The sequence below is a fragment of the Osmerus eperlanus genome, chromosome 3 (assembly GCF_963692335.1).
Source record: "Osmerus eperlanus chromosome 3, fOsmEpe2.1, whole genome shotgun sequence".
NCBI classification, from domain to species: domain Eukaryota; kingdom Metazoa; phylum Chordata; class Actinopteri; order Osmeriformes; family Osmeridae; genus Osmerus; species Osmerus eperlanus.
Genome location: NC_085020.1, coordinates 5,561,332 through 5,576,968, shown reverse-complemented (window position 1 = coordinate 5,576,968; position 15,637 = coordinate 5,561,332). Strand labels below are relative to the sequence as shown.

The window sequence follows — 15,637 nt, the reverse complement described above, 5'->3', positions numbered from 1 at the left end:
TATTAATCTAAATTGATTTTTGTAAGCTAATGTCAATCATTTATTTAATAGCTGTGAAAATCAAGAAAACCCTGAAGAACCAGACAGTCACTGAAACACAGGAGGCAGTGTTTAGTCTGGAGCTGACCCATGAGAATGTTAAAGGCTCACAGTGGATCAAGAATGGCGTTGAGCTCCGCACCAGTGAGAAATATGAGGTTACTGTTGAAGGCATGGTCCACACCTTAAAAATCAAGAACTGCACAACTCACGACGAGTCGGTTTATGGATTCAAACTTGGAAAGCTGTCTGCTAGTGCCAGATTGAATGTTGAAAGTAAGTACACAAGTGCTATTATTGTATGATGATTCAATCGTGGAAGAAATATATGTGGCAGCCTGCGGAAACCCGTCGGATGTCGCGGCCGCTCATTGTTGGCTATAAGCCATAAAAGATCGAAAATCGTTTTCTGTCAAAATTTAGATTTTTTATGTTTTGTATAGTTAACAACCTAAACTTCATTGTAATGTACAAAAAGTTGATGATTGCTTATGAAAAACAGTTAATTTCAACGGTTTTTGGACATGTCAGCTAGCAAGATTTTCAAGCCATTTCAAATCAAATGCTAAGTTTGCCTGCTCTTTTGAGTGCTGCAGCAGCCCCAAACAACCCCCAAACAACTGATCAATGAAGTCAGGTTGTTAAACTTAAAAATAACTTGCTGAGAAGTTATTAATGTAGCCTAGGCCTATAATTAAACTGATATTTACATTCACAACGTGATTACGAACAAAATAATTTCCTTTCCATATTCGAAACAGAATCACTTTCTGACACGGGTCAACTTTATAATGATGGATGGATTTTCAGTTGTGATAAAGATATCTGAGTGATTTAAACAGATTTGTATTCAGGAGAGTTTGTAGTTTCCAAATATGTATAATACCCCAAAAGTCAAATTTTCACCATGTGAAGGGTTTCCGCAGGCCGCCACACATATGTTCCAACATTCGCAAACCATATCATGTATTTTCATGCATTCTCTGACCTGTTGCTCTCCTAACTACTCAGCCATTAAGATTGTGAAGAAGCCAAAGGATGTTACTTCACTGCTGGATGACACAGCCTCTTTTGAACTGAGCCTGTCCCACGATAACATTCCTGTGAAATGGATGTTCAACAACGTAGAGCTGAAATCAAGTGAAAAGTGCAAGATACTGTCTGAGAGGAAGGCTCACAAGCTGGTCATCCAGAATGTGAACACTCAAAACGCTGGAGAGTACACTGCAGTGTTTGGCCATCTCCAGTGCAGCGCACATCTCCATGTTGAGGGTATGTATGAAAGACAAAATATGATTCTTATTTATATTATTCAGTTTGAATTACACAATGGTGCTTTTTCCAGCTCTGCGTGTCACCAAACCACTGAAGAGTGTTGAAGTCCCAGAGACACACGTTGCCACTTTTGAGTGTGAAGTTTCACATTTCAATGTCCCAGCCACCTGGCTGAAAAACGGAGTTGAAATTGAAATGAGTGATAAATTCAGGATTGTGGTCCAGGGAAAACTTCACCAGCTCAAGATCATGAATACCAGCAGACAAGACTCTGCAGAGTACACCTTTGTATGTGGAAATGACAGGGTCTCTGCAACACTGACTGTTAGTGGTGAGTAAAACATTTGTCATTATTCAATACATTTCAAATTATTTTGTGTACCGGTACATGTACAATAACTTAGTTCTTTGTCCATAGCTATTTTGATCACCTCCATGCTGAAAGACCTCAATGCCCAAGAGAGAGACACCATCACCTTTGAAGTAAATGTAAATTATGAGGACATCACCTACAAGTGGCTCAAGAATGGTATTGAGATTCCGTCAACAGACAAGTGCCAGACCCGTTCAAAACAGCTTACGCACTCCCTCACAATCCGGAATGTTCATTTTGGTGATACCGGAGAGTATAAATTTGTTGCTGGCTCTGCAGCTACATCCGCAAACCTTTATGTTGAAGGTAAATAATGTTTTTAAGAACATGTTTTCCCAGTATCTAGATTATCCTGTGGATTACATAATCGGAAAACATCTTTGCATTTGTATTCCAGCTCGTGTGATTGAATTCACCAAGCATATTAAAGATATCAAGATAACAGAGAAGAAGAAGGCCATCTTTGAATGTGAAGTTTCTGAGCCCAACATCCAAGTGATGTGGATGAAAGACGGACAGGAGCTGGAAGTATCTGAGAGGTGCATACAGTTCATCTAATATATTCTCCATGAATTCATTTAAGAAATACATTTTGTTCAGCAGAACACATTCTTAATGTCTTCTGTGACTTCTATTGTTGCAGATACAAAGTCTCCACTGAGAAGTTTCTGCACCGCTTGATGATCCAGACTGTCCGCCTGTCTGATGCTGGGGAGTATTCTGTGGTCGCTGGTGCAAGTGTGTCAAAAGCTCACCTGACTGTGGAGGGACGGGATGTCAGGATCTCAGAGCCAGCCGAGAAAGAAATCACCGTAAGCAATGATTTCGAAACATTTCTGAATACCTCAAGACATTCCGATTTGGACATATTAAAATATGACTGTTCCTTTTGCAGGTTGTTGAGAAACAACGAACAACGTTTGAGTTTGAAGTCAATGAGGATGACGTAGAAGGCCGTTGGCTTAGGAACGGTGTTGAGATCAAGTTTGAAGTTGAAGAGAGGTTCAGTTACGTTTCCATCAGAAAGGTCCACCGCATGACCATCACTGAAACCTTCCGAACGGATGCAGGGGAGTATACCTTCATCGCTGGGAAGAACAGGAGTGTTGTCACCCTCCATGTAAACAGTAAGTAGAGCATTAGTATTCAATAAAAAACACTATTTATTATGTGAATAGTCTACCTTAAAAAGTTCCTTCTCATTTTAATCAAACCTTCCTTTGTTTAATTTAGTCCCTGAGCCACCAAAGATCATCCGCCACATGCAACCCCTGTCTGTGGGGTCAGGCAAACCTGCTCGCTTTTCTGTAGAGGTGACTGGCATCCCACAGCCTCAAGTTACTTGGTACAAGAACTCCCAGGCTCTCTCCGCTGGGTTCAAGTGCAAGTTCCTGCATGAAGGAAACGAGCACACACTGTTACTGATTGAGGTGTTCCCAGAAGATGCATCTGTCTACAACTGTGAAGTTAAGAATGCTGCTGGCATGGTCACAAGCTCAGCTGCACTTAACGTGGAAGGTAAACTGAGTCAGTTTTGCTCAGTTTTCAGTTTTGATGTGAAATATAGGAATCCTTGCAGAAGTGTCAAGATCCAAAACATGCATTGTTTGTGTACAGTTTCAGAGGTGGTTTCCCCTGACACTGGAGCACCCATGACCCCTCCTGTGGTGGTGTCACCTATCAGCAATGCCTCTACCAAGGAGGGAGAGTCCGCCAGGTTCCAATGCCGTGTCTCTGGAGAAGGTACATGACCTTTGATTAACATATCATGTCAAAAACAAGATGATGTGTTCACAAATTCACAAAGTTATTGCTTTGAACATGTACTAACATGGCACCAATTCTATTCCATTTCCAGATGTGAAGATCAGCTGGTTCTGTGGCGAGAAGGAGGTCAAACAGTCTGACTTCTTTAGGATGTCTCAGTTTGGTGACACCTGCCAACTAGAGATAGCCAAGGTTTATCCAGAGGATGAGGGGCAGTACAGTTGTGTTGCCAGAAACTCGGCAGGGATGGTGTCTTGCTCCGCAACTTTGAAACTTGATGGTGAGTTGTATGTACTTTGTATTTTATGCACACATGTTTTTGATGGAACTATTGTATAATTTCCAGGTTTATTTTCTTCTGTTTTTTTCAATGTGAACACAAGGACATACAATGCTAAAAAGCCAATGAACATGCTTCCTTTCAGGGAAAAGACAAACTGTGGATAGCACATCTGCATCTCAGCAGCATGTCTCAACAAGCCTGACCACTCTTAAGAAACCCCCTATTGGTCAAAAACCTAATTTCATTCATCCAATAGAGAGCTGTTCTGTGCCACATGGGGAAGTGGCTAGGTTTCATGCTTGTGTATCTGGCGTGCCTAAAACAGAGATAAGCTGGTTTCACAACCAGAACCCAATCAGGCCCACAACAAACACTGTCTTTCATTTTGATGAATTGACAAACACTGCCACTCTAATTATAGTTGACACTTTCTCTGAGCATGCCGGACAATACACGTGCAAAGCAACCAATAGTGCTGGAACAGCTGTGTGCACAGCTACCCTTGAAGTAAACAAAGGTAACTTTATATTCAGCTGAAAATAGTTTGTGGTGGAAAATCACTCTGTAAATAATCTATTAATATTCACAAATACCTTCTCTTTCCTCAAGCCAAGTCTTACATGACACCAACATACGTACAGCCTTTTTCTTGAACTAACCTCACAACTTCAGAGAAAAGGAGCACTATTAATCTGATGTCTCTTAAGCTGCTGTTGGGGACTTTCTCCTCTTTCACTCTATTATTCGTGTTACTTGTCCATCAGTTTCTGAACCCACTCTCTGTTCATCCTGGTTGTTCCCCCCACAGGCAACTTTCTGGACTTTCTGCATGCTGTATACTGTCTCCACTCTCCTACTCCTTGTCAACCCCTTTGTTGTGTTTATAATGCATCACTGCTTTTAATGTCATTTTTGTCATATGTGTCATCACAGTCGAAACATCATAGTGTAACTTAAGTTTTTGTTCTAGGTCTGTGTAGTAATTGTTTTGTACAGTAGAAATACTATTTGATGGGAGGGATGTTAGTATTTGTTCGTTTTAATATACCATCAAAAGGCTAAACAATATGGAATGAACATTGTTACCTATCAGCTGACAAATGACATTAAATGTTTTGTCTCCTTATCAGTATCAAGGGAAGCGATTGAAGCCAAGATTGAGGAAGAAGTCAAAGGTAAGATCGCTTCATACTTATTTTTAAATGCCATGTTCTCCCTCCCCTAAGATGAATGTATCCCAGCATATTGTTTGTTAAATGGTTTCAGAATGTCGACACCGCATGTAAATTGATAATATCTTATAGAAAACGTGTCATCGTCGTCATTTTCAGTTATTGACTTTAATGTCCAATATATTGAGGTGCTTACAATAAGCACAGATAAAAAATGCTTGTTGTCAGATGTTTTGGGGAAATGGGGTTTGCATCTATCAATTGTATTTGTCCGCATGAAGATTATCACTGGACTGTCTCCAAGAGAGGTGCAGGATGTATATCTTTTAAAGTTTCCAGCCAACAGGAAATTGATCTTTAAAAGATATGGAAATAGCCACATCTTTTAATTGCTTTTTAAATTTCTTGCATCTGGAACTTTTTCCTCCTGCAAATATTTCTTAGACTGGCTTGCAGATAGTGGTATGTGATTAATGTTGTTTGCTTTCAAAATAACATGATTATACATGTAAACTATATTAGTTCGAATAAACGCCTTCTCATACAATTCTAGAGCCTCTTTTACCACATTTACGTATTTGTATCATTGGAGAGCCATGTTTCTCATCAATGTCTGCATAATTTACCCCAAATAAAAGGATTAGAAAGGGCGTTTATTCATCTGTCTGCAAGTCAGGTAAGAAATATTTTAGCATACATATACAGTAAGTCAAACAAAACCAAAAGGTTAAATCAAAAGCAGATCAGTTTATTTTGGATACCACATTTATGGTCTTTAAGAAACTTATGTTTTGAAGAAGTGTCCACAGAAGAAGGAACAAAACATCCAGCATTTGTCGTGTCAGAATCTTAAAAAAAGAATCAAGTCTTGCGTTTATTCGAACAAATATGGTGAGTGAAATTGTTTTTTATGGCTTAGTGACTTGCTGCATGTATTTAATATTACCATTAATATTCATTTCAAATATTTTATTTTGTTTTAAACAACAGGGCATTTTATTTAAAAAAAGCTATCTCCTTTCTCTTTCAGAGTTATTTTTTAATGAAAAATCTGAATATATGGACAACAAGAGACAGCTGAGGGGAGCCTTCTCCGACACTGAGGACTGCCTGGATCACGGTCTGGTCTCTGCCAACCGCTGCTCCAGTCGAACGTCCTCCATCAGCTCCTGGACTGAAAACATCAAACCTTCTTTTACCAAGAAGCTCAAGTTTCAGTCTGTTCTTGAGGGGGACCCAGCAGCTTTCAAATGCAAACTGGTAGCATGCCCACCCCCAACAATCTTGTGGTTTCATAACAATAGGCAGATCCAGAAAGAGCGCCGTCGTAGAATATGCACTGACAGTAGAATGCACATGCACACAACAAGTTTGATCATTGATGGTATAAATGATAAAGACTCTGGCAGTTACAAAGTAATGGCAATTAACTCGGAGGGGTCCGCTGAATCCACAGCATCCCTTTTGGTTTCACTGAGGGAGGAACAGTCTGCTAATTATTTGAGTTTCGTGCGAAGATCAGCTCAAACTCACGAGAGTATTGACACAATGGTAGAGCAAAGAAGAGATAGAAAATTTAGGGTAGATCTAAGATGTGTTGGTTCTCCATTTGATAAGATGTCTAAAGTCCATCAAGGTAGATCCAAATCTAAAGATTCCCTGGTAAGAACTGTCTACTTCAGGACAGCCTCACCCTCCAAAGCACCAGAGCGTCAAACTCTGGAAACAGCTTCTGAGTGTGCCCGGTCTCCTCCTCCCATGTTTGAGAGGCCGGAGAGATTTAATGACCGACTCAGTGACATATACTGTGACAGGCGCACTGGGGCCAGGTTCAGTGACAAATTTAGTGACAGGTGCAGTGACAGATATAGTGAGAGGTTTAGTGACACAGAGAGTCTGCATGGCGAGGTCAAGGCCAAGCTCAGCATGCTACAAAAAGCTGTCAAAAAAAAGAAGAGGCTCTCTATCTCCACCATGTCATCTTCTGAATTTGATCTGGAGTCTGTGGCCAGCGAATCTGCTTCCAGCTATACTGACTATGCTGATAGACAGAAGGTCAAGTCTACCTTAACTGACCTGCAGCGTATCAGAGCCTTTGAACAGGGAGATAGAAAGAACGATAGAGCAGAATTTCAAGGTCGTTCGAACAGAATGTCTGGATTGGCTGGACAAAGAGGAGAACCTTCAAGGCCTCGTCATGAGAGGCATTCATTTGAACCTCAGTCTAGAGCCAGGGCCATTCAGATATTAAAAGGTGAGGTGACAGAGAAAGAAAAAGGTGAAAGGTTCCCTGAAACACTTGGGGAAGAAGGTACCGTGGCTTACAGGAAAAAACAGAAGGAGGCAGAGTTTAAAAATAGAGACGAGGACTTAGAAAACCTCAATCGGCACCATGGAGATCTGACAACTAAGATGGATGTGTCCTCTGAAACGACATATACTGAAAGTGTGAGCATCACTGCAGAACTGGAGTCGTCATTAGGTGCATCTCCAAGATCCAAGCCAAAGAGGACAGTAAAGGAAAGATTCCTTGGTGAGGCAATTGCACAAAAGGAAGAAGTGAGAGGTGATCAATCAGATGAACAATTAGAACACGATTGCTCAGCAGAGCCTCCTTTTGAGAAAACTTTGGATGAAGAACGGATGGAGGTTGAGGATAAACTCCTGGCGCTGCGCATTAGAAAATGGCAGAAGGGAATGCAGATGGAGCAAGAAGAGGAGTTTCAGCCGGAAGTGGATTTGCCCGAGGTCAAGGATTCACAGTTCATGCAACCTGAGGGTCACACTTATGTCAAAGAGGTAGATAAGAAAACTACACAAGAAACAGAAGCTCCGTCATTCCATAAATCACCCCGATTCAAGGCCAAAGAGAAACATGTTGGTGACAGGAGAACTCGGGAGGAACATGAGCTTCATTTGTCCCGGGAGAATATTTGTGAGCTCAAGACTGAGGGTGAGCAGTTTGCAAGTGAGGAGGAGGCCCTGACTCAACGAATCATGAAATGGCAACAAGACGTCCTGACTGAGCAAGTGGTTAATCCTGAATCTGAGTGGGTGGAGGAAGAATATTCATGCTATCATGGACAGAAAACGATTGATTCAAAGAGTGGTGCAGAAGGGGTTGCCACAGAATCTACTGCACAGCCCGAGTCAGTGAGACAAAGAAAAACATCCCCAGAGAAGACAGCAAAGGAAAAGTTCTTGACTCAGGATGTACCTTCTGAGAGCCTAGAGTGGGACCCTCATCAGCATATACCCACAGAGGGACGTGAAACCAGGCTACAGACTGACAGTGAGTACTTTGTGAGTGAGGAGGAAGCCATGGCTCAGCGTATCTTAAAGTGGCAACAGGATGTTCTCACTGAGCAAGAGGAGGTAGTGGAACTAGAGTCGAATTGGGCTGTGGCTGAAAATTCGGAACAATTACAACAACAGCAACGCAAACCCGCTGATGTCAGCATGTCAAATGATCCCTCCTTTGCCCTTCCCCCTCCTCAGTTCAAGGATGGAAAGTCTTCACCTGGAAGAAAACCTTCACCCACACTTCATTCACCCATTCATCATTCACCTACCGGTCTAACCTCTAGAAACCAGAAAGTTCCCTCCTATGAACTGCCCTCGCCTCAGAGAAGGAGTGCTCATGAATTGTCCAGTGAATCTTCACATGTGAGGAAAAGTTCACCTACCAGTGGACCTTATGGTGTTAGTTTACCCCATGAAGACTCCTCTTATGATCTTCCATCTCCCCGTGAGTCCTCACCTGTCAGAAAACGGTCACCAAGTCATCGTGCCTTCCAGGACCTTACTGAAAGGAACAGGACTTCGGAGGAATATTCTGTGTCAGCAGATCAAAGCAGTAGCAAATGGCAGCAAACTGATATTAGAGAGAGAGGGGCCATTGGAGGACCTGATAGGAGAGTTCCTGGGGATGTGATGGGTGTGAGGGCAGCCGAGGGGGGACATGAACGAACTGTACAGAAGGATGTCAGGGTAAAAGAACCTGAAAAGTCTCTGGGAGGGTCTGCACCTGTTATTGTTAGAGAAATCTCGTCTCTGAGAGTCAAAATAGGTGAGATGTCTGAATTCATATGTCATTTCCAGGGGGACCCACATCCAACAGTCACCTGGTTTAAAGATAACCAACCAATAGCTCATAACCCAGATTATGATATTCTAACTAAATCCAATGAGTCCAAGCTGACCATATACTATCCAACTACAGAACAGGAAGGTAAATTTGACTGCATCATAATAAACAAATTTGGAAAATCGCTATGCACTGCCACACTGGTGATATTAGATGGGGATCAGCTGAGACAATTGCCAGTGGCCTCACAGGAAGTGATAGTCACAGAGGATATGGATATAACTGAGGAACACATGGAGAGGATGATTGATGAGGAGCTAGAATCCTTCATGGATGTTCATACGGATGGGAAGTCAACCTTGCAGGTCCCGCGAGCAGTAGTGCACAAGCCTCAAACCTCAGACTCATCCTTGTACTCCTCACCGGTGGAGATTACAATCACTGCTCCCACACCCATCCCAGAAGCACTGGCTGACACCGGAGAACGATTTGAGCCTATTGACAAAGCCTCAGAGACTTCTACTGATGATGGGAGCTCTCAGGCTGTGAAACACAAATTTACCTTCTCTTATGATACAGTAGGTGAGGTCCCTCAGATGGCCAGTGAGATGAAGAATATCAGCTTCCCAGAGGGCCATTCAGCTGTGCTAGAATGCTCTTTGCGAGGAGAACCTTCCCCACAGATCACTTGGTATCATAATGACTCATGCTTGAACCAGATCACTGGCAAGTACAGATTCGAGGAGCATGACAAAGGTTACAGATTATACATTGACAACTTCTCTTATGCTGATGCTGGAACGTATACATGTACTGCTACTAACCAGATGGGAGAAGTTGAGAGCATTTTGGAAGTGTCCTGCCAGGCTGAGGTGCCTGTGACTAAGTTAACAGATGAAATGGCAGTCGAGGGTGAACATGTCAAACCACCCAGCATACCTGTTGATTTGAAGCAGCCTCTTCTCAGTCATACTGGTGATCTTGCTGATCCCACAGCCTCACAGAACATCCCTAAGGCTGCTGGTCCCACTATTTCCCCAGAGAATGAGTCCAAAGTATCAAGACCAAAGCCAAGATTTTCAAAAGAAGCCCCAATTATAACTGGTTGTGGCCTTCAAGCATCAGCTGCAGTAGTAAAAGTATCTCAGATCAAGCAGGCGTTTGAAGCTTCATCTTCATCAGTCACTGCCTCTCCTGAGGAGTCGAGAAAGACCGAGTCATATTTCCCTGAGGAGGACATTCCTGAGGTAGCAATACACCCTGATCAATATGAAGAGCTAGTGGCTAAAGATTTTGTGGAGGACATTAGACTCTTACCCAATAAAGTAACTATTTCCGTAGAGAGCGGTGACACACAGATTAAGACAAAAGCGAAGTCAGTTTCCCCCAAGGTTCCTCAAGAACCCTTTCAGACTATATGTACACTGGAGAAAGATACTGAAAGGAGTATGTTTTCAGACAAATATGAGGGTGACAGTGCTTTAACCCATGGTGATATGAAACAATTTGTGTCTCTCTCAGAGTTGGGCGAGGGAAAGCAAACCCCACAGTTGGTTAGACCAGAGCCTGTACGGCCTGGTCAATTTAGTCACTCATCTGAAAGTGTGGAAACTGTTTCAGGGGATCAAAGTATTAAAGACAAGACCATAAGGACATTTGACAGAACCAGCAGCTTTATTCCTTTTGAGAGAGTACCTGTGGCTAAGTCTTCAGCCAATGAAGTTGTTAAACCAAAGAGAAATTCAGAATCATTAATAGCTCAAGACAATCAGGATTTAGAAACCATGTCTTCTACTGTCACATGTGATGTGACAGAGATAATTGGTGACATATCCACTTCAGCACCTTCACAGAGCGGGGTTGGAGTAAGTGTGTGTGGGCTGCAGAGTGAAATCACAGAAGTCACAGAGGACATAGAATCACATGCTGAGGGCGATGAGGTGCCTGTGGAGTCAAAGCCAGTTTGTGTCAACCGCACAGTAGAGGGTCCTACGAAGTTTGCTCTTACTGATTCTGTCACAGAGCAAGTTCCCCAAGAGGCAAGTGCAACAGTCAGGCAGGATGTTGGAGTGATGGAAGCAACCATTCAGGATGCTGGAGTGATTGAAGCAGCCATTCTGGATGCTGGAGTGATTGAAGCAACCATTCAGGATGCTGGAGTGATTGAAGCTGCCATTCAGGATGCTGGAGTGATTGAAGCAGCCAGTCAGGATTCTGTGGCAGCTGCAGCCAGTCAGGATGCTGGAGCGACTAAAGTAACCAGTCAGGATTCGGTTGTAGCAGCAGCCAATCAGGATGCCAAGGTCTTGGCAACAGCCAGACAGGGTGTAGAGGTGACAGCAGCAGCCAGTCAGGGTGCTGCCGGTGTGAGCTTACTGGAAGTGGAGGAGGTGACTTTCAGTGCTGTGTACGACTATTACAACCCTCCAGCCGAGTGGGGCAGACCTCTGTCGCCAGAGTCTGAGATGTCCATTGAGATGGGTAGCACGTTCAGTGATGAAATAACAGAGGCTGAGAGGTTCTATACCCCAGCGTCATCCACTGAGATTTCACAGATTCACAAATCTCCAGAATCTTTCCACACACCCAACATGGACAGTCCTGGTGGCTATACGACCCCCGCAGAGTATCCCTTTTATCCTGTAGAACCTAAAAGGCCCTCCATCGATTCCTTAGATTCCAGTGAGATGTTCTTCTCACCGGCTAAATTCCTCGGGTCTCCAGATGATGAGGGAATAGAGACGACCCCGCCTGCGTTTACTTTGGATGAGGGAAGCTTCCTGACAGAAGGCCGTGGCTCTCTCGGCATAGGAACCCTTCAAGAGAAGGTGCAGGGAATCCCCCCTGCTTTTCTGAAACCTCTCGTCAAAAAGAAAGTTTTTGAAAACGACTCCTTATTCTTTTTTGCAGAGGTGTTTGGGTTGCCCTCTCCTGAGGTTAAATGGTTCCGGAATAAAAATCAGCTTGTTGCAGATGAAAGGATTAAAATGGAAAGGGATGGAGACAACATCACACTTGAAATTCTCAGTGTAACCAAGGCTGATCAAGGAGAGTATATCTGTGAAGCTATCAACTATGTTGGAGAGGCTAGAAGCGTTGCACTAGTTGTAGTTATTTCTCAGGAGGCCAGGTATATGCCAGCACCCCCAGCCGTCACCCACCAGCATGTGATAGAGTTTGATGTGGAGGAGGATGATTCTTCAAGGTCTCCATCCCCACAAGAGATCCTGCTAGAGGTGGAGCTTGATGAAAACGAAGTGAAAGAATTTGAAAGGCAGGTGAAAATAATCACCATCCCTGAATACGCAGCTGACAATAAAAGCATGATTATATCTCTGGACGTTCTTCCCAGTATGTATGAGGAGAGCGGCGTTGACTTTGTCACGCAGGAGAGCGATGATTTGAAAATAGATTTTGAGGTGACTGAAATGCCCCCGCGCTTCATAAACCCCATCTGTGACATGGAGACTCCTGAGAGTACCACCGTCATGTTCGAGTGCTCTCTGATGGGGATTCCATCTCCCATAGTCTCATGGTTCAGAGGTAATAAAAAAATACCTCACGATGATAAGAAATACTTCCACTCATCTGATGGGGATAATCATTTCCTGAAGATCTGGAAAGTCACCACTCATGACAGTGGGGTGTACACCTGCAGAGCCATCAACATAGTTGGGGAGACTCTCTGCAGGGCCTCTCTGCTGGTGTTGAACCCTAAAGCCTTCTCAGGGAAGGCCAGAGGCAGGGAGTTGACTGCAGTGTCTTTAGGCAGTGCCAAAGTTCAGCCGCAGAAATTTGACCTTGTTGTCGGGAATTCATTGTTCGATGGTGAGCAGGCTTCAGAGATAGAACTGGAGTTTGAGTTTGAACAGGAGGCTGATGAGTCCCAGAAGGCAGTGAGGCTTGTTGCCATGACAGACAATGAGATGAGTGAGCAAGGAGAAAAGTATGTCAGCATAAACTTTGATGTGTTTGCAGAACCCGCTAAAGACGATAAGATTGAATTTAAAGGCAAATCATCAGACATTTGTAGTTTTCAATTTCAAATTACTGAAACACCTCCAAAATGCATAATCCCCCTAACTAATGTGACCGCAGCATTAGGGACCCCTGTGATTCTCCAGTGTTTGGTCAGTGGGAAACCTCACCCAACAGCTGAATGGTACAAAGATGGTGACCCAGTGAAAGACACAAGGTACATGATTCAAGAGAAGGCATCTGGACATTTCAATCTGATTATAACTAACGTGAACCAGAGTGATGCTGGGGAATATAAGTGCCTTATCCAGAATCTTGCTGGGTGTACTGAAACAACTGCTTTATTGAAAGTGTTCTAAAGGGGAAAAGATCATGAAAGCATGGATGTTTATCCCCCAAAAACTAGGAAAGTAACTTTTTAAAAGATCTGTACTATTTGTGCTAATATTCTTGATAAATGTGAACATTGTGTGATATTTCATGCAGATATATTTACTGGTTTATTTATTGTATGTTGTTAATTCTTCACACACGGAAGGGCCATTGTAGAAATGGGTTTCTTGTTTGATTAGGTAAATGACTGCAGTCTGGTTTCTAGTAAATGTGTACTTTACAGAGAAGTTTAAATGTTATACCATTTGCACTGTAGAATGTACTGACTATAAAAAGCACTGTATAACAACGTCCACAACAGATTATATTAATATATGAATTCTACATATGGTGTACCGTTAAAATAATGTGGCCTGATCCATTTGAAACTGATCACAGAACACTATCCTTAACATAAATTAAATTATATTAATAGCCTTAATCTGACTAACAGATGGGGGTGTAATCTATAACTCTACTATATTAATTGATCTGGCACAGCCATCTTCATATTTCTTAAAACGGTTTACAGATGCTTCAATATCAGTTAACTGTATATGCAAAATTTAGTCTCAGTCCTTCTCACATCTCATTGTACCATGAAGGACATTCACATTGGTTTAGGATTTTGGTCTATCTTTCAAATTGGTACTGCTATAGTGGCTAGGTAGAGGTGTTTAGTTAATACATGTAATGGGAGAGTCACACTAAATTCTATTTGTTGGAATGTTTTAGCATGAACATGTCTTTAAAATAATTAAGTATTACTCAGAAAAAAAAATTATAATTAGCTTATCATGCTTGTCTTTGTTAAAGAGTTTGACATAGTTTATTTATTTTGTTCTGTATTTTTAATAAGGTAACCCAGACAAGAGTATGGTGAATTAAACTTAAAATTAGAATATAAATCAAAAATTCATCTGTGAAATTACCTTTTTGAAAATGCTATATATAAATGATGTGTTGTAAATATATGTGTCACTGTTAGTAGGAAGTTGCATAAAAAATGAATGGAGTAGTTTGATTGTTGTACACAATTGGTCAACACTCCATATTCACAAAACAGATAAGAAAATGCCAATATTGGAATGAGAAAGCAATTCATGATTTATATGTACAGAATTCACTTCAGTTTGTCTCAAACAGTGTTTATATAACTGAATAAAAATTTAAATTAAACTCATGCATACTTTTTATATTTTATAATGTACATGCATTTACATGTTTAATGTCATTTTCTTACAGCGGATTCCGAGAATAATTCAACAGCTCTGATCAACTCAGATAATTTTGTTACTGACATTCTTATGAACTGAATTATTTTTTGTACGCAGAACGTTCTAGCTTGACTGTCACCACCATGGAAGAGGAACAAGAGACTTACCACACTGGCCTCCAGTTACCTGAAAAAACTAAAACACTTGAACTCAAACCAGAATCTAAACGTTACTCTAGTACTTTAGAAAAGAAAAAAGAAAAGCCAGTTTTCATCACCCAACTCTCACCAGCAGCGGTCACTGATGGAGAGACGGCTACATTTACTGTCACAGTATCTGGCTTCCCAAGGCCTAATGTTCAGTGGTTTCACAATGGCCGTGTCATAACTAATTCATCAGTCTACAAAATGATTCAAGAACAAGAGGAGTACACTTTAATAATTACTGAGGTAAAAACTGAGTATGAAGGGGAGTATTCTTGTACAGCCAGTAATAGATTTGGACAGACTACTTGTACCACTTACCTGGAGGTGAAAAAGAGTGATATTAGCACAGCAGAGAAATGGATTGAAAAGATGTTCAAAGTAACAGGACAGCCTCCTGCATTCACTGTTCAGATTCAACCTGTGAGGTGCACTGAAGGAGGTGAGGCTTTGTTTAAGTACAATGTCACAGGGGATCCAATTCCAGATGTGCATTGGTTAAGAGGTGCTTTTCGTATTCAGCCTAGCAAATATTGCATCATGGAGAACAACCGTGATGGGTCAGGCTTCATCAACATGAAGAGCGTTAAACAGGAGGACAGTGGGGTCTATACATGCAAGGCTTCCAACCCATTTGGGGAAGCCTCTTGTAGTGCTGAGTTAGTAGTATTCAAAGAGCCTGTCTCTGTAACTCGACAGGAACAACACATGGTAGTTCAGAAACAAAAAGGTTATAAAGTATCCATGACTGAACAAGCTACAGAATCCCGCTTGTACATGGTCAACCTTCCAGGAGATGCCGGGGCAAGTCTTCAGGCAGGGCATCAGATGGTGTATACCATTGGTACTGAGGACAGACAGGTTGTTTCAA

General features: G+C 42.1%; 1 protein-coding gene across 1 annotated transcript in view; it reads left to right on the top strand.

The window, feature by feature from the left end:
* The window catches only part of LOC134016980 (titin-like), a 154,155-nt gene that overhangs the window by 14,394 nt on the left and 124,124 nt on the right, over positions 1-15,637 (top strand). The window contains exons 26-36 of the mRNA XM_062456226.1: positions 52-315; positions 1,051-1,311; positions 1,385-1,645; positions 1,733-1,993; positions 2,085-2,226; positions 2,331-2,499; positions 2,583-2,814; positions 2,921-3,205; positions 3,305-3,430; positions 3,546-3,734; positions 4,868-4,912. Coding sequence (XP_062312210.1) covers positions 52-315; positions 1,051-1,311; positions 1,385-1,645; positions 1,733-1,993; positions 2,085-2,226; positions 2,331-2,499; positions 2,583-2,814; positions 2,921-3,205; positions 3,305-3,430; positions 3,546-3,734; positions 4,868-4,912 — 2,235 coding nt within the window. The remainder of the gene's footprint in view (positions 1-51; positions 316-1,050; positions 1,312-1,384; positions 1,646-1,732; positions 1,994-2,084; positions 2,227-2,330; positions 2,500-2,582; positions 2,815-2,920; positions 3,206-3,304; positions 3,431-3,545; positions 3,735-4,867; positions 4,913-15,637) is intronic.